This window comes from Onychostruthus taczanowskii, unplaced genomic scaffold (assembly GCF_017590055.1).
Source record: "Onychostruthus taczanowskii isolate IOZ18803 unplaced genomic scaffold, ASM1759005v1 scaffold92, whole genome shotgun sequence".
NCBI lineage: Eukaryota > Metazoa > Chordata > Aves > Passeriformes > Passeridae > Onychostruthus > Onychostruthus taczanowskii.
In genome coordinates, this window is record NW_024507213.1 from 1,465,698 (window position 1) to 1,486,787 (window position 21,090).

General features: G+C 38.7%; 1 protein-coding gene across 2 annotated transcripts in view; it reads right to left on the minus strand.

Moving 5' to 3' along the window:
* Nucleotides 1-6,447: 6,447 nt before the first annotated feature.
* The window catches only part of HAPLN1 (hyaluronan and proteoglycan link protein 1), a 31,697-nt gene continuing 17,054 nt past the window's right edge, over nt 6,448-21,090 (minus strand). For both annotated transcript variants that reach the window (XM_041426655.1, XM_041426656.1), the window contains exons 4-5: nt 15,084-15,386; nt 6,448-6,737 (exon numbers count right to left, since the gene is read on the minus strand). In XM_041426655.1, the coding sequence (XP_041282589.1) occupies nt 6,448-6,737; nt 15,084-15,386 (593 nt within the window). The remainder of the gene's footprint in view (nt 6,738-15,083; nt 15,387-21,090) is intronic.

The following is a 21,090-nucleotide window of genomic DNA, read 5'->3' on the forward strand; positions in this document are numbered from 1 at the left end:
CCTCATGAAAAACATCCTTGAAAGTGAGGGAAGTGTAGCATCACTGATGGCTCATGTTTGCTAACACAGAATGTAAATTCATTTCATGCTGTGGTTTTTTCCTAATTAATTGTAAGAGGCAGGCCTAGTTCTGCTGCAAAGAAGGTTTCTCAATCTGTCTCTCTTGTGTTTGAGCTGGAACGCCAAAATTTTTAAATGTGACCTTTTCCTACATAAAAGGAAATAAGGAACTTAAATTTCTTCCAGCTATTAAAGAAATCAGGATGAAATTAAGTGGCAAGCAAAAACAGCATCATGTATAAAAGTACAGTGAACATCTGTGTAGGAAGTAAGGAGCTGAAATGCCTGACAATGTATCTTTTAAGCAAAGAACAAACCCCAAACTGTCCTTATTCAGTACCAAGAAATACCATTTTGGGTTTGTTTTGCTGGCATTTCAAAAAAAATTAATCCATTAAATACCCACTGGGTGCACTGGAATATATACCAGTGAATAATTCATTAGCTGAGTCCTCTGTTAGGGCTGCTGTCCTTTGTTGAACAAGTGCTTGCCTCTGGCAAAATATTGAAGAAATGCATGGGCTTTACAGTGTACACTGTTGTAGCTCTATGGATTGAGACATTCATAAATCTCCTCCCCCCAAAAAATCCTCAAGATGAAGGCTTGGCGAAGAAAAAGAAGAAATCCCTTCCAAACTCTTGATTTACTATTGGTCTCTTTCTAAATTATATGATTAAACATGTAGCCTAATAATTATTATCAGGCAAAATATACTTCCACCTGAAAGATGAGGAACTAAATTATTACTTTCTGTTGTCTTTCCTTCTTCTTCAAAAGCCTTCCAGGAGCCTGCAAGTTTAAAGTGAACATCACTGTTCATGGCACAGGAAGAGGAGAAATTATTTTTCAGTTGTTATCATTAAATAACTTTCAGCAGTGGAAGTTGTGGGGGATTTTTTTTTTTCTTGTTTCGGGTTTTTTGGTTTTTTCTGGTTTTTTTTTTTTTTCCGTTTTTTTTTTTTTTTTTTTGTTTTTTTTTTTTTTTTTAATACCTTTTTGGTTTAATTTTTTTTTTAAAGATTTGCATGGGGTCTTTCAACATGAGTGCAGCGCTTTTTCCACATAACTTTGAGGGAGAGGGGTGAGAAAGGCTGGGACAGGGAAGGGGAGGTTTGGGGTTTTTTGGTTTTTTTCTGGTTTTTTTTGGTTTTTTTTTTTTTTCCGTTTTTTTTTTTGTTTGTTTGTTTGTTTGTTTGTTTTTACACACTTTTTGGTTTAATTCTCTTTTTAAATTTGAAGGCCAGAGAAATCTTGTCTCTTTACATAACAAACTACCTGGCATCAAGATATTTCTGCTCCATAATGTGTTGTAACTGCTTCTGAAAAAGGGAGAAAATGGCTAAGAAATGTGTAAAATCATCTTCTTGAAACCTTCAAGAAGGATGACTGGCTGTTGCTGAACAGAAAGCTGCTGGTATCATTCCTGATTAAATGAGAGAATGGCTAAATCCCATGGCAGTCTTCTCCTTCATTTTCTGAGAGTTTGGGTGAACTCTCAGAAAATGAGCTCCACATTTCTGGTAGTTCCATCAAGTCTCAAATCCAGACACTTCCAAGCACAGAGACAGTGACTCTGTTTTGAACAGCAAGATATCATTGCAGGGAATCTGCTGCTATTAATTAAAATCCTTGTTACTGCATGACTGCTTATTTAAAAGGCAGTTTTAATAATGCTGTGAGGTGACAATGTTATACATTTTAAATTTTTTTGGAACTAAATTGTTAGAAAGTAAAGGATATTAGTCTTAAACGTGTATTAATGACAACGCAGATTTCCCTTGTTCTGAGTGACAAATTTTCCAAAGCTCTTTTTGTCCTCTTTCTAAACATGGCCAAAGTACTAAAACCTTATGGAATATTAGTGTTTCCCAGCAAAATGGTGCGGTGCAGTGCAGGCAAGTTTCAGCATTAACTTTCTGGCACAGATCAATAAGAGAGTGCAGAAATTGTGTGATTACAAAGGCTGAAAATCTGGCCAACTGCTTTGAATAATTAGTTCTTGCTTGATGCTGGAAATTTTTCTTGTCTCACTTTACAAAAAGAGATTTTTGTTGGGTTTTAATTTCTAAGGCTAGGGGATTATATAAATAATTTAATAAATTTTCTCATGTGTGAAACTCTGTTCTACATCCAATTTCTAGAGATGGATGTGCAATGTCATATCAACCATAACGATGAAAATAATTTAAAAAGCACCTTCTTTATTGATGGTTTATTTTATTTTAGAAGATGGCAGAAAACACAAAGAAGAAATTGGTACTTCCACTTCTACTTTAAAAATGCTTCAAAGAAGCATAAACCAAAGGATTTGGCATACAGTTCTCTTTATTTTCTTTGTGAATCATATTCACAGAGTAGTCTTTCCCCTCCCACCGCTTAGTTTCATAATCATGATGTTTAAGATGGCAAATTTTCCTATTTTGATTTTCCCTATTTGTGTTTTCTAAGGCAGAAGTAGAAGAATGGTCAGTCAATAAGGAGAAATCATGATATTGGAAAGAACAACATGATTTAATTGTTGTTAATTCATGGGCATTAAAATTCTGATACATTGTGAAATAGAAGATAATGACAGAGAACACAACGCTAACAATATTCTCTCATGAACAGAAAGTAGCACAGGCTTTAATCCAGTTATTAAGCTGCTTTTCAAAGTTTTTATTCAAGCACCTAGCTAGCTTAGTTGAAAATAAGAAAACATCCTGACATTCGACATTACAAAAGGAGATGGAGTCATTAGCTGTAAAAATAAATACAATTCGTGTCTTTTTGTCTATTTGCGCCCAGTTCTCAGGTAATCATACACATTTAATATGGTTTTTATACCTCTTTACATTAGAACTAATTATTTTTTTTACACACTTACTTTTTTTTTTGTTCCGTACAAACGCATTCTCACCAGACTATCAGATTAGCTGTTTTAATAGCACGTAACACTGTGTATCGATACACGGACCTAAACCTGGCCTGATCCCAAATTAGACTACCGAGCTCCTGGTGGGCAACACGGCGGGCGTGAGGCCACACCCTGTGACTCCACACGTGAAATTACGACCCCAAGCAAGCGGCGTCTCCCGCGCGAACTCACAGGCGGCAAAAACCCCGCGGTTTTGGTAAAATTCGGCCATTCGCGCCAGCTCGGCGTCCCTCTGGACAGCCTGACCCCTCCTTGCCCTCCTCGTGCTGCCAAGACAGGGGGAGTCCCCTGGGTGGGTGGTGCAGAGCCTGCTCAGCCACCCTCCTGGGGTTGTGCTGGGATTTTGGGGGATGCTGGAAGCAGGGGAGGGTAAGGGGATGCTACGCCCAGACAGTGGCCAGCCCGGGGAAGATCTGGACACAGAAGGCAAAAATAAGAGCAAGCCTGAGATTGCTGTGATTTAGGACCTGACCAGCCATCTCCAGAGCGTTGCAAAGTTGGTGAAAGGCTGAGCTTGGCCTTTCCCGCAGTGCCTTTGGTCTAGCAGTGAGGGCACTTCAGCCAGCCCCACGAGTGGGTTGGATGTGTACATTATTATTTTTTTTTAATGCAGGCAAAATATAATCCCCATTCCTGCAAAAAAAAAAAAAAAAACCAAAACCAAAAAAAGCAACAAAAAACCAAACCAACCTAAAAAAAAAAAATGTGTCTGGGTGAAACCCTGGGGGTTTCTTTGGAGAGGTACAAAAAAAAATTTCATGAGGGTCTCTTCACCTCTGTGCAATAAGAAAACCATTCAGCCTCCTCCAGATGTAGCAGATCTTTGGGGAGGGTAGAGCCAGCTACGTAAGGCTTCCCTCTTTACAGCAACTCTGGATCTAGCTGTGGTAATTACTTGGATATTCTCTACAGCTTTTCCCACCCCACAACCTCACTGCCCAAACTTCAGAAGAAAAACTGCAGAACACTTTGCATTTTTTCAAATTTTCTGAAGGTTGGATGGAGGAGTGACTTACTCCTCTTCATCATGGTCCACTCTTGCATACCCCCCTCCTTTTTCTGGTGGCGTATTTAACATTTCTATTTCTATTTCCATTTCCATTTCCATTTTTTTTCTCCAAAGGTTTCAGAGAAGGCTCTGAATGGCCTGAGAAAATGTGTGAAATGGGCACCAATTTAAAAAAAATGGCTGTTCAAAAAAGGTTGCATGGTTTCAGGGACTTGACCTGTAGTAAGTCTCCATTTATAGCTAAGGGATACCATTTTGAGAAAATCCAATTCCTGGTGGATTAAAAAAAAAGGAGGGAGTTTGGCACTGAGATTGCTCCATCTGTAAAGTATGAACAGATATCCACAGAGGATGCAAATATCCCCAGAAGGATGGAAATTTGCCTCTGAGTTCAGTGGGAATGAACTCCAATAAAATACACCTTACTCTACAGCCCCTTTCCATATCTTGTCCCTTGTTTGCTCACAGAGTTTTAAAACAGGACCACAACCACTCTGGGAAAGAGATTTATTTGCTCACATCCACGGGAAAATAGCTACACCAAATGATCCATGAAAGCGTACAGGTTGTGTCCTAGTTGGATAAATACCACTATACCTCGTTTAAATTATGGAAACAGTGGGCAGCTATAAAACTTTGCGTAAATACAAATGTTGGTCCTCTGAGTTCTTTGTAGTCAGCAAGCGTAGAGTAGGAAAAAGAGTTCTCCATTTTTAAGTGGTAGAACCAATAGTAGATAGAGAACATCAAAAAATGCTGAAGAGATTACCCGAAACCAAGATATTTTTAATCAGTGGCCTCTCTGCCTTTTTTTTTTTTTTTTTTTTTTTTGGATATCCAGCTTGAGACACCATGAGTGGAGTAAATTTTCAGAAAGCCTCGAGCACCTGCTCTCTGAAAAACTGGTTTCATTAAGGTAGCTGAAGATGAGCACCAAGAATTGCTGCATCCAAAGTGAGTTTGCATTAGAAATCCCAGATTCCCTCAAACTGGTACTTAGGGAAGACCCAGTGCTTTAGGCAGCTCTGAAAATCCTAGGCACCATGCACAGTGCGTGTTTTTCTCTGACACTGGCAGATTTAGGTAAACATCTTCCACCTAGACCACTGCAGATTTAGTGAAAAGAAGTATTTCAATAGCTTTATTTTCTCTTAACTCTAAGGAGGACTAACTAAATAATTCAGGGCTAGCAATACTATGTTATTTCACTGATAGTTTAAAAAACAGATGTACTTTTTAGATACAAATAAGATGTAAGGAAATGATTTTTTTTTGTTTTTCTCCTCTAAAACGTAATGGCTGGTTTCAGATTTTGTCTAATAGTCTTTGTTTAAGACTTCACCATTTTAAATATTTTTTTTTTCTAATTTTTTTTCTTGTGATGTGTAAATAGCTAAGAAATATTAAATACTGTAATGTTCTTTAATTAAGACAGTAACATTTCAAAGGCTAATGTAAAATCAAGCTGCTAAAGTTTACAATTTCTCTGTCCAGCAGTTCATTTATACAACTGCCCTGAGTAGATGCTATTATGCTGCTTAGCAAATGGCCTTTAAGAGTTTAAAAATAGCTCAGTAAAGCTACTCAAAGGTAATACAACACTTCTCAGGCATCTTTAATTGGAGAGAAGAAGAAAAGAAGAGTTTTCTCATTAGTTACTTATTCACTCAATGATTTATACACAACAAAAACACAATTGAATTGTTCAGGAGAACTAATTGTGCTTCTTCCTATGCATGGGACCATGAGCTTATTTTTCAGAAAGGCAAGGTTTGAAACTGTAAAACTAGTCCTATTTTTGTGGACCGTTTTAGCTGCTTTTATTAAACTCTCTGTTGTTCCCATGTGAACCAGTGAAAACAGTTATTTGCTAACATATATTTTTGTGAGATTTCTTTACGAAACCTCACTGATCCCCTTTAACAAAAATATTGTTTTATTTTAAAATTCCTGTCATAATCAATTGCAGTGTTTCTCAAACTGGTACAAATACGTAAAATCTGTGCTTTTAAAAGCTTCTGCTTTGAGTAGCCTTACACTCCATAATTGTGCCCTAGCAATTGTCAAGCTCTATTGCATGCCCCATTCACAAAAAGTATAATTTTTTTGGGATGACATAGCTTAAAGAATTTGAATCTAAAAGTTCCTTACCTAGAGCTCCCATTAAATTATATTAATTTAAAATATCTATGGAATGATATTTTCACAAAAAAAAAAAAAAAAATCAAAAAGCGAAACACTAAAACAAAACCAAACCAATGGGTCTGGGTGAGGGAGTATCTACGAAAATGACTCTTTACAGTAAGTAAGAGAGGTTTATCACAGTTTTGGTAGCTTTCATGAGTTCATACCAAAAAAAAACCCCAAAAAACCCCAAAAAAAGACATTTGTCACACGTTAAAAAAAAAAACAAAAAAACAAAAAAACCACTAACAACTTTCACGCTCTAGGTATACCCTCTCAGTTGTAGGCCCTGAAGCAGTAGACACCGTAGAGCTTGTGCTTCTTGTCGGGGAAGCCGACGAAGCGCACGGCGGCCTCGCTGGGGCTGCAGCGCTTCCGCGGCCGGGAGATGGGATAGCGCACGCTGCCGTCCGCCAGCCAGCCCGCGTCGCAGCGGTCGTAGCCCAGCAGCTTCCAGGCCGCGAAGATCTGCCCCACCTTGGCGATCTGGGAGCCGTCCTTCAGGCACGCCTGCACGGCCTCGTCGTAGGTCAGCTTGGTGGGGTGGATCAGGTAGTAGAAGCGACCTGGAAAGGGGAGGAGGAAGGCGGAGTTGTTAGCGGTGCGGAGGTTGGGCGCCAGCGGTGCTGGAGGTGTTTTCCAGTCTTAAATCTTCTGATCACACAGAATCATACAGAATCACAAAATTCACAGAATGACCAGGCTGGAAGAGACCTTCAAGGTCATCGAGTCCAAGCCAGCCACAACACCTCAACGCTGGCACCCGGTGCCACATCCAGGCTTAGTTAAACACACCCAGGGATGGTGACTCCACCACCTCCCTGGGCAGCCATTCCAGAACTTTCCCTTTCTGTACAGCACTTTATTGTTCCTTTCCTGTAAAAAACTTTTTCCTAATATTCAACCTAAATTTCCATTGGAGAAGCTTGAGACTGTGTCCTCTGGTTCTGTCAGTGCTGCCTGGAGAAAGAACCCAACCCCACCTGAGCACAGCCACCTTTCAGGTGATTCTTTAACCTCAACTATGCTGCCTAAAGATTTCTGCTTTTTATGTATTTTTCATACACTTTTCATACATCCACAGCTCTGTACACCAGTTTAATAGCTCCTGGTATTTTTCCTACTCTTTTTATTAGATTTTAGAGTAATAAGCTGACCTTCCAACACATTCCTGAAATACTGTTTAGTCTTATTTTCAAGTAAGGCCCTAAAAGAAAACATAATGGGAATTGGGGCATAGAAGTCCTTACCCTGGGGGCAACTGAGTCGCCTATTGGATGTTCCTCTTAGATGTCCTAATTAATTAACCTTATAAAAACTGTAGAAGCACCATTGTGTTTTCAACACCATTGTGCCCATAGCCCATGACTACAGATACACCTGGAAACTTCCAATAGGGAACATCTATTTTTTGTTACCATTTTAGTACTGTGGCAAGGCTTTTTTTTCTGCTTTGATTTCAGGCAGCAATACCTTAACACTGACTTTCAAGGAGAAATGCAGATGTTCTGTTAAGGATCATGTGAAACAGTGGTCATTTGGGTCTGTGCCAGTTGGATATTTTGTTATTAAAAATATTGTGACTTTTTTGTGTGATGAATTGATAAGTGTCAGGAGGGGAAAAACCCCAACTTACCTAAAAAACAGCAGAGGTACAGAAAACAGACCATTTGAACAAAAAAAAAAAAAACAAAAAAAAACAAACAAACAAACAACCAACCAAAAAACCCACCAAACCCCCCAAAAACCCTACCAAAAAAAAAACCAAAAAAAACAAAAAACCCACCAAACCCCACAAAAACCCTACCAAAAAAAAAACCAAAACAAAAACAAAAACAGGCAATGCTACATTTATTTCTTCTAATATCAAAGAATGGCATCTCCACCTGAAGTCATATTCAGTGATAGCATTTTAGGGGAGGGCAGCTGCAGGTAGCCCATGCTCTGTTGCTCTCTGACAAGGTGGTGGCTTTGTTTCTGATTAAATATAAGCACAAAAAGAATTGTTTTTTGTTTGTTGTTTGGGTTGTTTTGTTTTTGGTGGTTTTTTTTTATTTTTTTTTTTGTTTGTTTGTTCTTTTTTTTTTGTTTTTTTTGGTTTTTTGTTTTGTTTTGGTGAGAAAGCCAAGGAATCAAACAGCTTCTCAGCAGGAGAGTTTGAGCCTGTGGTGGAGCAAGATTATGTGTGTTGTAAGTCTTCACCAGCAGTTGTGCTGCTCTGTTTCTCTTTAGGCATCAAAGGGTATATCCTCACCAACACAAGACTGAGCTGATAGTGCTGCTAAGAAAAATGTTCCCTGTCTCAAGGTAATGAAAATAGATGCCAGAAAATAAAGCCCAAAAAGCAAAGTCTCCCCTACTAATCCATACACAGCAATAATATTAATATTGATTCCATTTACAAGGCAATAAACATTCATTGTGAGCATTTCAATCATTATACTTGGGGTTATTTATCATCACTGCTTTGACAGCCAAGTGGACTGCAAAAGAATCGTGTTTCTTTGAAGGCATTCAGTAATTTCCAAATAAATTCACAACTTTTCCATCTGCCTCTTCCTGCAGAGGAGAGTTAGCTGAAAAAAAAGGAAGGATTTTGATCTTCTGGGCACCTTCTAATTCCAGAGCACACTCTTTACTGCTTAATTAAGAGTGTACTCCAAGACAATACCGACTTTCTGCCTCACAAAAATCAGGTATTTACACACTGTTTAGAATGAGATTACTTTCTTGGTGAAGAAAAAGTGCTGAGCAAGGTAAGAGTTATGTCAGCTTCATATTCCTGCAAAAAATAATCAGGATTTTTATTCTAACTGAAGGAAAGTCAGGTCAGATCACAATATAAAGGTAATTGAATTAACCCTGACTAAAGGTGGTAAATTGTATATCAAGAACAGTTGAAAACAAAAAAAGGCATATACATTGCAGGTGTGGTGGAAAAGAAACTTTTTAAAAATTTCATTGATGTCAGAGACAGTATCTACAGAATTTCCATGGGAAGCTATTGAGAACAGGTAATCATCCCTTTGTAGAACACTTTTTAAAACTCTGTTTCTGCAAGCTGAAAGCTTGTACAACATGCTGCTAAAGGGAATGTTTGCTAAATGAAATCCTGTTACTGATACACTCTCAAGAGGTTTCCCCAAAGCAAATAGGATTTCTGATTTAGGGGAACAGGGGTTTGGACTGATGGTGAGTAAACATCACCTAGTTTATGAGTTCCTCTTCAAACCATATGCCAGTGGAATGTAATTTCCTAGGGATTTGCAGTGAGGTCAGGCTTTTGACACGTGACATCAATAATAAAAACTTCCATACTCTGCTCCTCCCTCAAACAAGAGAAATTTAATAGTAAACCCCACAGGGCTGCAATGTGCATCCAGAATGTCTGATTACATAAAATTCCATTAACAAACTCTGTACAGATTTGCAGTATTTCTCCCTGATAATAGTTGAGAAGGGTTCCTGACTGTTCAATCTCAGAGTTTATTAATTGATGTGGAAAGAGAGGGAGGAATTTAATGTCTCTCTCTCATTAATGTCTGGTGGTTGGGTCACTTCTACAGAGGATCCTGCCTGATTTGCCTTCATGGGGCAGATCTATAACAGATCTATAACAGCTATTTTAAGATTTTGTGTGAAAAGCTGAAAGAGGAAAACTCCAGCCACTGACCTACACACCCCACACCCTTGTGACTGTGGAAGTTTGAGGGATGAGTCACACTTGGAGATTTCTTCAAGGTTAGTGCTCAATTGAGAGGTTTATTAGTGAGTTTCTCTTATTTAAAAATAAAAAGAAAAAGAAAAAAAGAATGATTTAAGACCTGGTAAATATTTTGACATCCAGTGATCCTCTCAAATAACTAATTTTTATTTAAATTTATGAGAAAAAAAAAATGTAACACACCAATACCAGTAATGACTCCAGTGAGTCAGAAGTGCCCACTGCTAATAAAGGGTGTGTGATTTTATTTTGGGTTCAGTTTCTCTTTTTGGAGCAGTTGCTACATGTTCCCAGTGATAAAATACTCTGAAATAGTCAAATGAACAGTCAGCATTATGCAGACAGGACTTTCCACAGCTTTCTCCCACTTAAATGGCAGAGGTAGTTTGCTTGTTCTCAGGCACTGCTGCAATAAACAGGTGGCTCACAGCTGTGCTTTTAATATGCTCTCAAAAATTTATTCTTCGTGTTCTTAAATTTGTTAAAACAAGATTTTTACTTGATTCTTCTGGAGCTGATGAAAGACCAATTATGCACTATGGTTCTGTGGACAAAGTATATAACAAAATGCATGTTAATGAGGGGAAAGTTTGATGCAAGCTGTACTTGGATATGTTTTATTTTCTTCAAAAAGTTTTAATTATAGAGGGCCTGATAAATACATTTACATTTAGCTCTTTTAGCACTTTTCAGTGTGAAAGATCGTCAGGGATTTTCCTTAAAAAAAAAAAAAGAAAAAAACTGTTGTCCTTCAGAAGACCTTTGAAAATAAATAAAGAATAACCACTGAGCTCTTCCATGATAAATTCCTTGGTTTATGCCTACTAGGCTCAGTGGGGAAGATTGCAACAAAAGGATTTATTTCCCCAAACTGATTTTCTGGAGAGATGGCATGGGGGAGGAGCATCCCCATTCCCTGGGACAAGGAAAGGAGAGAAATTGGGGTGATCTGCAGACCTGGAAAACCTTTGGATGGTGTCAGGTTGTGCCACCACACAGGGCAGGAACCCTCAGCTTTTCTAAAGATGACATGGACTAAAGTGGTTTCCTCTGGGCAGGACAAGTGAAGGAGAAATTGGCTGTGAGAGAGCAAAGCTGAGCCCTCAGACACCAGGAAATTCCAATGTGGAAATTTCAGGTTTAAGTTAGACCCTCCCCACTTGTGTACACTGATTTTCAATAGCCTCTATCAGCACAAGGAATGTAAAATCAGATTGGGAAACACATTGCCATCCACTGCAGGCAGAAAATGTTTTGTTATTTCAAAATATTTTGATGGATTTCACAGACAGCATCAGGCTGGTGTTACTCATTGCTTTGTTTTATGAAACAATCACTATATACATATCTTTATAAACTGGTGCAAGTAGATATAAAGGGTATGAAATTATTTCATGTTCTTGGATGCAAAACATGAACAAATCTTGGATGAACCAACAAAAGATTTGAGTATAAATCAGCTACACAGGCAGAACAAAATGTGTGTTGTATTTGCCTTAGTCTATGAAAAGGCATCATGGAGGGTAATTTCATTAAAAAACAAGATTATTTAATATTGCAGCTTTACTCAAACTATTTCCTTGTGCAGATAACAGAAAAGCATGTAATTTTTTTTACTAATGGTATAATCCCTTCATTTTTAACCATTATTTTTTGTGTGTCCAGGTCATCACAGTTGGGATCCAATAATTCCACAGGGAAAACGCTAAACCTGGATTTGAATTCACTGCATTGCTGGTTACAGTTTCATTTTTTAACCCAAATGGCTAAATACCGTGGCTTTTACCTTTCTTCTTCAGGTAAGCAACAAGCCTTGCATGTATTTGAGACCAAGATTTTATTGCTTTTACAGCTGAATTATTTGAAATGGAACTTTTTTTTTTTTTAATAATCTCTGATATCATAATGTATTTGGGGATTTTTTTTTCCTAGAGAGGAACCATTTAGAAATTATCTAGACCTCACTCTTTTTTTATAGAAGCTCCCACAACTTTTTTTTAAAATTCTCCTTGCCCTTGCATGCTCCTGTGGCCCTTGGAATTTTCCCATCTCCATTACATAAAGTTGAAGGCTCCTCTGTTTCCTTCTATCAGGAGACTCCAGCAGCCACTGGGAATGCATGGTGTCCTAACAACCTCTCATTTTCCTTGGCTCTTCCTGAGCTGAGAGAATCAATATTAGGTCTTGCAGTAATAGATTTTGGTGGTTTTTTCATTTGTGATGGGGATTTTTTTGATTGTTGATTTTTTTTTTGGTTTGTTTTTTGTTTTTGCTGGTTTTTTTTTTTTTTTTTTTTTTTGTTTTTTCCCATCTCCATTACATAAAGTTGAAGGCTCCTCTGTTTCCTTCTATCAGGAGACTCCAGCAGCCACTGGGAATGCATGGTGTCCTAACAACCTCTCATTTTCCTTGGCTCTTCCTGAGCTGAGAGAATCAATATTAGGTCTTGCAGTAATAGATTTTGGTGGTTTTTTTATTTGTGATGGGGATTTTTTTGATTTTTTTGTTTGTTTTTTGTTTTTGCTGGTTTTTTTTTTTTTTTTTTGTTTGGGGTTTTTTTTTTTTTTTTGGTTTGGTTTTTTTTTTTTTTTTGGCGGTTTTTTTTTTTTTTTTTTTTTAGTGTGTGTGTGTGTGTTTTTTGTGGTTTTTTATTTTTATTGTTGTTTTGTTTGTTTGGGGTTTTTGTATTTTTTTTGGTTTTTTTTTTTTTTTTGGCGGTTTTTTTTTTTTTTTTTTGGGGGGGGGTTTTTTTTTTTTTTTTGGCGGTTTTTTTTTTTTTTTTTTGGGGGGGGGTTTTTTTTTTTTTTTTGGCGGTTTTTTTTTTTTTTTTTTGGGTTTTTTTATTTTTTTTTGGTGTTTTTTTTGTTTGTTTGTCATTGTTGTTGTTGTTGTTATTGTTGATTTGATTTTTTGGCTGTTTTGGGATTTTTTACCTGCAGACACTACCTTTGGCAACTGCCAGTCCTAGCCTGGTGGCAAAATGGGTCACTACAACCTTTTCCCTCTGCAGTGAGAGAGATAACATATGCCATTAAACGTTCTTATCCAAAATGCTCTGCTGAAAACAGGGAAAACTGGCAGAGTGGCTGGGTTAATTGTGGTTATGGAGGTGAGCTTGGGACAAGGAGTAGTGGAGAACACAGCAGGGATGTGTGAGGAAAATGCAATCTGGTGAATTAAGGGAGTGGAAGCTGAGAAAAGCAGAAATCTGGATTTTCAGCTGATGTTGTGAGAGACATTTGACACTGAATTGTGGGGAATATTTATCTATATCTATATCTATACCTATCTATATAATATATATCTAATCTATATCTATATCTATATAATCTATTTCTACATATATATCTATATCTATATTCTATCTATATCTATATCTAATCTATATCTATATCTATCTGTGTCTATCTATATCTATATAATCTATATCTATATTTATATATCTATCTAGTCTATGCCTATATCTGTAAATCATCTACATATCTATATATCTACATATTTATATATCCAATATCATCTATCTATCTATCTGTCTGTCTGTCTGTCTACACTTTCACTCTCTTTTTCTAATATTTATCTTAGTCAGTACTTATTCTTCCTTCTTTTCCCCAGAAATTATGCTTTTTGTTCCTTAAAAGATGCCTCTCAGCTCCTGGTGTGTAAAAGGGTGGTGATCACTGAGCGGTAGTCACAAGGTTTCACTCTGCAAGCATTAGAAAAAAGTGCAGCTATCACATTTTAATTATTTTTGTTTGATTATTTAATACCTTGGTGATCTTTCTATAGCACAGGGTTAAATCTGTATAGAGATGAGTTCATACAGGATTCCATCTTTGATAAATGAAGCAAGAAGAACTGAGCCAGCATTTAATGGGATGAAGTAGTATGATAAAAAATCAGCCAAACTTTTGTTTCAGATTACTTTGAACATAATGTAATACTGTTGGCTTGAGGAGTTGTTTGGGTTTTCCTGTTGTATTTTTTTTTGTGGGGGTTTTATTCTTGTGTGTATTTTTTTGTTTTGTGGTGGGGTTTTTTTGGTGTTTTTTTGTTTTGTTTTGTTTTGTTTTTGTTTTGGGAGGGTGGTTTTTTGTCTGATTTTTTTTTGTTGTTGTTTTTGGGTTTTGGTTTTTTTTGGTTTTTTAAAATTTTTTTGGGTTTTTTTTTGTTTGATTTTCTTTTTTTTTAAATGGGTCTTTTTCTGTGGAGGGTGGTGCAGACTTAGCACTGGAGCACATCTTCTGAAACCAAGGCTTATGTTCATTTTTTGTTGTGCTGTAGGACAAAACTGCTTCACTGTGGCTAAGCAATCTGTGCATAAATATAAAAAGGCCATGCTCCATGGTCTGAGTGGGCTGCAAGCCAGACTTGTGCAGAGTCATGTAGGAATTATCCATAACTAGGATGCTGTAGAGGATTGGACATTTCCAGCAATGCTTTCTAAATATTTTCCTACACTAGGTAAACCCTGAAATGATAGCAAGCTGAGATTGGGTCATTTAATTTCATTTCATACCTAAAAATTATCAACTAATAGCAAAAAAAAGCTTGCAGTTGCTACAGTAAGTTTACAGAAGTCCAGCCTCAGAGCAAAAGTGATCGGTGGCTTGGCAGCATACTAAGATTAAAATTCTAAATTATTAATAAATCTAGAAATAGGTCTGCTATGAAGAACTATTAGTTATATTAGACCTGGTACATGAGCAGGAGCTTCTTGACACTGCAGAATAGGTGCAGTGATGATCAAAATTTTGTTTTGGTGACACATTTAACCAATAGGAGCAGAATTATTGGCTTCAACAGGAAACCTTAATTAATGAACTTCAGATTACTTCGTCACTTTAACTGAATTAAACTGGTTACATGCCAGTATTAAAAGGGTGTGTATAAATTTTAATGGGGTATGTATAAACTTTATTCTCCTGTTTTAATAAAGGGGAGATATTAGAAAATCCAGAACAAGTCCTGAGTTGTAAAAACTACCTACATGACCATGTGGCAAACACGACTTTACTCCGTGCGCGCACCCTTGAAAATTCCACAATGATTTTATTACCTTGATTATTTCATTCCTACCATCTTCCAGGGCTAACACGAGCTTTGACAAACCCAACACCCCTTTCTGCTCCTGGAGCACCTTGCCTTACCACAGCCATTTACGAGGGAAGCGCGAAGGAAACGCTCTCACCGCTGAAGTTGGACGTGAAGCAGAAGACGTCATAGTGGCTCTTGTCCTTGTCCCAGAAACCGTAATTCCTGACTCCGGGCACGGTGTTCCTGCCCCCACAGGGCTCCCTGGGCTTGGTGATGGGATACTGCACGGAGCCATCGCTGAGCCAGCCGGCGTTGCACCAGTCCAGCCCCGACCTCCAGGCGTCGTAGAGCTGGTCGAAGGAGGCCATCACCGCGTCCTGCTCCGCGCACGCCCGCTGCGCCTCGTGGAAATTCAGGTTGTACCGCCCCAGCCGTGGGGAGTAGGGGAACACCACACCTGCAGCGGGGAGAGAGGAGGGTTACCAGGCACTGAGACAGCAGGGAGAAGGGGAGCAGGTTTGGCAGCCAGCAGGAGGAGGAATAAAGGGGAGGTAAAGTTTGGAACTGTGACGCGTGAAATGCCCCATCGGTGCAGCAGCACTGGTTTTGGGAAGAGGTTAGGGCTGCTGCCTTACCTCTTCAGCTGTGCCAAGGAAAGTTTGGGTTAGTTGTTTGAAAGAAATTCTTCGCTGAAAGAGGATTGGGCACTGGAATGGGCTGCCCAGGGAGGTGGTGGGGTCACCATCCCTGAATTGGTTTAAAAAAAGAGTGAATGTGGCACTGGGTGCCATGGTTTAGTTGATGGGGAGGTGTTAGGTCATGGGTTGGACTAGATGGTCTTAAAGGTCTTTTCCAACCTAATTCATTGTGTAATTCTGTGATTCTGTGCTGCCTTACCTAGCAGGATCATCTCCCCGTGGCCTCGTCCCCTTCCCAAAGAGAATTCTGCCAGGTCTGCATGCTGCTCCCACCTGCACCTTGCTGTCACCAAGGTGGTCTCACTGCCCTGCTCTCACAGTGCTTAAGGAGGAGCAGGGCTAGCTGGAATTATGCAACTACACGTTTTTAATGGAAAATTTCCATTTATCCATTGTAAGGTCAATTTCTAGTTTTAAAAAGAGTCAAACCGTAGCATAGCTTTAATTTTTGAATTTGTTTGCTTGTCTGGGGCTACGTTTCTTTGCATATTTTAATTTTGTTTGTTTGGGTGATTGTTTCTTTGTTTTGCTTTGTTTTGGAGTAGTTTTTTATGTTTTGGTTGGGTTTTTTTTTGGTGTGTGTTTTTGTTTGTTGCTTGGTTGGTTTGATGGAGGTTTTTTTGTGTGGAATGGGAGTAGGGGAGTTCCTGACAGCTATTTAGAAAGAGGAAATTGTTGAATGAATCATTGAATTTCTATGAATTATGTCTTTGGAGTGATAGACATTAAGATGAAATAGTTTGATCGACATAAAAGAGCATTGTGTTCTTTGCATGAGCCCTTGCCAAGAATTCCTGAGAGGTTCCAGACAGTTGCTTTTTGTTTGCTTTTTTGGTGTTTTTTTTTGTTGGGTTTTTTTTTTTTTAATTTTTTTTTAAATTTTTTTTAAATTTATTTTTAAATTTCATATTATTCCAGGAATGGGAATGTCTGCCTTTATAGCGTTTCAAGGTTAATCTGGTAGGAGGCTCAATTTTAGCACCCTGAGGTTTTAAAGCAGGAACAGCTATGGGGAAATGAAATCAGTGAAGCTGTGTGGTAGACTTTTCTGTTGGTTTTGGGCTGTTTGCCACCACCCAGGGAGGGAGAGCTCCTCACAGAGGACAGGTTTCCCCTGGCACAGATGGTGGCACAGCCCTGGTGGGAAACCATGTGTGACACCACCCTCCCTCTCTGCCCCTACAGCACTGAGGGCTCACCCTGAGACAGGGTCACTGTGCAAGGAGCATGGCCCTGCCACATGCTCTGTTCCCTCCAGGGGACAAGGACACAGCCTTGTCCCCAAGCCCTGTCTGGTGCTCATCCCTGCCCAGACAAGTACAGCAGAGAGGCCTCACAACAGAGGACATCCAAGAGGGGCTGGGAAATGTGGGGACACCTCCGGGATGGTTTCAAAAGTGACATGTAATCACAGTCACCGCCCTTACCTGATACTTTTTTTTTTTTTTTAATTTTTCTGCTGCTTGTTTTATGGAAAAATATCAGAAATTAAGCATTGTTCCTGGGAGCGTGAAAGACGTTTCAGAAAGCACTGAAGAACCACCTCCCCATGTGGGTTTGATAAAACAGAAAAGAGAGACTTGAAACAAAAGTTTGGATCAGACCATCCTAGTCTTTGGCAGGGCTTAGAAACTTAACCCAGACCTAAATTTTACAGTTGGCTTTAGCCCAGTCTCGTAATAAGCTGAAAGAAAATGGTATTAGAGAATATCCAGCTCAGAATGTTTATCCTCAGACATCTCTGTAGAACCAAGTGCTGTAGGGCTCAGGGGGACTGAAGACAAGATAGCACACGAGCCAAAAACTTTGCACTGGTATAAATATCCACCTTCCTTTTTACTTTTTTCCTGCTGTTGGATCCTCTTGCCTATAACAATTCCTTTGTCCTCAGGGCAGTTCAGAATAGGATAGAGAAATTGCCCAGTGGTCAGGCAAGGCAGTCACCAAGTGATGAAGCTACTTTTCTTTCAGAACATTCTAACCCATTTCTGTATCTATTCCACCAATTTCCTAAGGTTCCCTTGCTTCCTCTTCTCTCCCTCACCCTTCCGTTGTTCAAGTGTTATTTTTGTTTAACAAAACCTTTGCTATTACTAAACCTCAGTGACTTGGTCCAAGAAAATAAAGCATGCAAATGTAAACTTGGCAGGGTAATAATAAACAATATTTTGCTCTCCTTCATCAATTAGCTAGAGAGTCTGCTTCAGTTCTTTCCTTTTGAAAATCCTTTGTTAAAGGGCTTTTCTGTTATGTGATGTTCTGAACTGCAGTGTGTGAATGTAATGTAACACAATGTGTGTTACATTCAACTTTATAAACAAGACACTGAAATGTTTCCTATTTCTCTGGATCTCTGTTTTTCCTTCATCATATCTTTGTTAAAAAATATCCATTCCTCATCAATGCTAATGGATAGAAATATCACTAGGTATAATAAAAATTCAGCAAATGCTAAAGGAATCCAAGCCTTTTTACTTTATTAGAAATCTAATCCTTTTTTTTTTTTCCAGAACTATATTTCCCCAGACAACAGACTCCTTTTCCAGTACATGTGTTTGATTTGCATATACATTAAAAAAACACCCTGCAAGTAGGAAAGATCAAGGTATAAACTTACATACCTTTAAAAACTGAGCAACAGCTAGTTGATAACTATTTAAACAGATTTGATTCCACAAAGTTTCCAAAATCACTTTTCAAAAGGGGCTAAACTGTGTATGTAAATGTGTTACAAATCTGAGTTTGACAGTTTGGGACATAGTGTTTTTATAACATAAATATGCACTAAACTGTAATATTAGCTTTGGGCTATATTTGAGCAGACTGCATAGAAGCTGGTTTTTTGTAGGAGTTCATCTGCAGTACAAGCCTGCAACTGATTAGCATTAATTTCACCCTGCAGCTGGGGGTGGCCAGGGGTGATTTTCCTGAGGAAAATGGACTGGGTATGTGCTTTATGCAGCTTTGAATTACCTTGCAATTTTGTTGATTTTTTTCCCCCCTTCATTTTCCTATCAGACCTCGCTGAAATTCATAGTGAGAGCTCAATATTCATCTCCCCTTTCTTTTACACTTTAGCAGTGCTGAGCTTTAGTTAATGGCAGGGCGTCTTCCTCAGTCCTGGACCTTACAAACCTGTCAAAGTATAATCCATCCCATCTGTTCCTGGATGGACAAAAGCTGTCCTGAGGCTCCTTGCTGTTCCCGAAGCACAGGCTGAGCCTCAATTTCTGACTCCAGCCCCATGCTCTGCCACTAGACAAAACACCAGCTCCCAACCCTCAACAAATTCCGCTTAAAAAAAGGAGTGAGGCAAAAACTTCCAGCCTCAGTAGGTTAAAATCTGGTTACTTTGTGGGAACGCAGAGCTGAGGAGCCTTAGCTTGACCTTGGTGATTCCAATCCCTACTCGTGTGGAGGCTGAGTGGGGATATTAATTTCCATTATAAGAAATCATGGTGTGGCTGCTCTCCCAAAGCCATGGTTCTGTGGAAAAGGTTCTGCCCCCAGGGAAGGACCTCCCTGCTCCCAAAAGAGACAGGAAGAACCTGAGACACATCAGCTCAGCAGAGAATGAATCTGTCAGTGAGAAACGAGGGGATGTATGCGCCTGTGACCAAGCAATTGCAGTTTAGAAAATGAATCCTGTAATGGAAATTGGGATTTCTACCAAAAATGGATGTATTATATTCCTATCCTCCCCACAGGAACACTGGGATTTCTATGGATTTCTCATTCAAGTGAGCATATGTACAACTTTCCCTACTTGCTGTGGTTTTTTTGGAGTGTATTTGTCTTATTTGTATTTCAGAGTCTTATATGTAGCCTGAAATTTAGGTAACCCCTAAAATTCAGTGCAAGAAGTCACTTGACACACACTGTCAGTGCAAGCAGCTGTAGCACTTACTCAGGACAACAAGGTGAGGAAATAACCTCAGAAAGTTCACCTGCTCTAACGATTTTTGGGTGTTAATTAAGCCAGCACCAACCACAATTAGCAGTTTCAGGGGTGTTGACACGTGGAAACAGAATAACATGAATTTCTGTTGATCCATACGGGGGTGGGGGGGAAAAAAAAAATAAAAAGGTCTTTTCACAGCCAGAGTAAAGAAATAGGTTTTTTAAGTTTTAGGCAAAACTGAAAAGGAAATTTTCTTGCAGCCAGTGCAAACATGGGGCAACAGTAGGGTTTGCCATGTACTGTAAGTACTGTAGGGTACAGTTTTATCCTGGCAGGTTCATACACTCAAGGGCAAAATTTTCCTTGCTGGATTCCTAAAATTCCATAAAAACTGGTGAACCCCTCATTTTCACAGAGTCTCCATTTTCTTTCCTTTCAGAACTTTCAGATGTCTGATCATCCAGCCACTGGCTGCCAATCTCAGGTATCAATCTCCCTAAAAATGAAACTGAACCTTGAAATATTTTCTCTCCAGCATTCCACAACTGTCAGTGGGGCTGCTTACTTCTAATCAATAAAAACACACTGATCTGGCCCAGGGCAGATTATTCCCTTGTATTTCTACTTTCTAGCTTTTATCAAAATTTCTAGCTTTCATCAAAAGTTTGGGGACTGTTGCCTTTCTCTACTCTTCTTAGCCTAATTACTCCTAAATTTTTCTGACACTTTTCTTCCGTGTTGTCAATTTCAGACGACTTCTTAAACTTTTTGTTTCACCTGCATCATTCAAGGACCATTTCTTGGAGCCTGTGCAACCACAGCTCTGTCTGCAAAGCCCTGCCACAGAAGGAATTACATTGGTCTGCCATGACTTATTCTTGACAACCCCTCTTTGGTTTTTGTTCCAGGCACCCACAAAAACTGTGTCCTATGAAATCAGCTTTTCAGAGAGTAGAACAGATTAGCACACAGAGGATATTAGAAATATGTGGTTTTTTTGGTGTCTGTATGGATGGAACAGCAACACACAGAGGAAACAAAAATGACATTATTAGGCTGAATCTGATTTTTCCTGCTCTTGAGAGCATGGAGTTGATTTCCTGTTGGTTTCAACTCTGAACTCCCCATTGCTTACATCCAGCTGAACACCAAATGAACAGATTAAAAAATGATTGTTTTGACAGTTTGAAAAAATTTGTTTATGTGAAGCTTATGGATCTGCTTGAGCTATTTTGAACTAAAGAGTCTGGTTTTGAAAGGGATGCCTGTTTGTTTTTTTGGTTTTGTTTGTTGTTTTTTTTTTTTTTTTCCTTTCTTGGACCTAAAGGCCAACATACCTCAAAGCAAGAACATGAATGCTGATGTTTTTTTGTTCTTGGGGAGCCACACAAAGAGTTAGGTTCTATCTAGAAGCTGCTTTCTACAGAGGCTTTTAATGATTTTATCTAGATCTTCAAATTCCCAGTAGCATTGGATGTAAAAGGTAATTATTTTGTAGCCTGTATTGCAAACTTATTGTGCTCAACTCTCACCTCCCTTTGAAGAGAGAAACTATTAAAAAT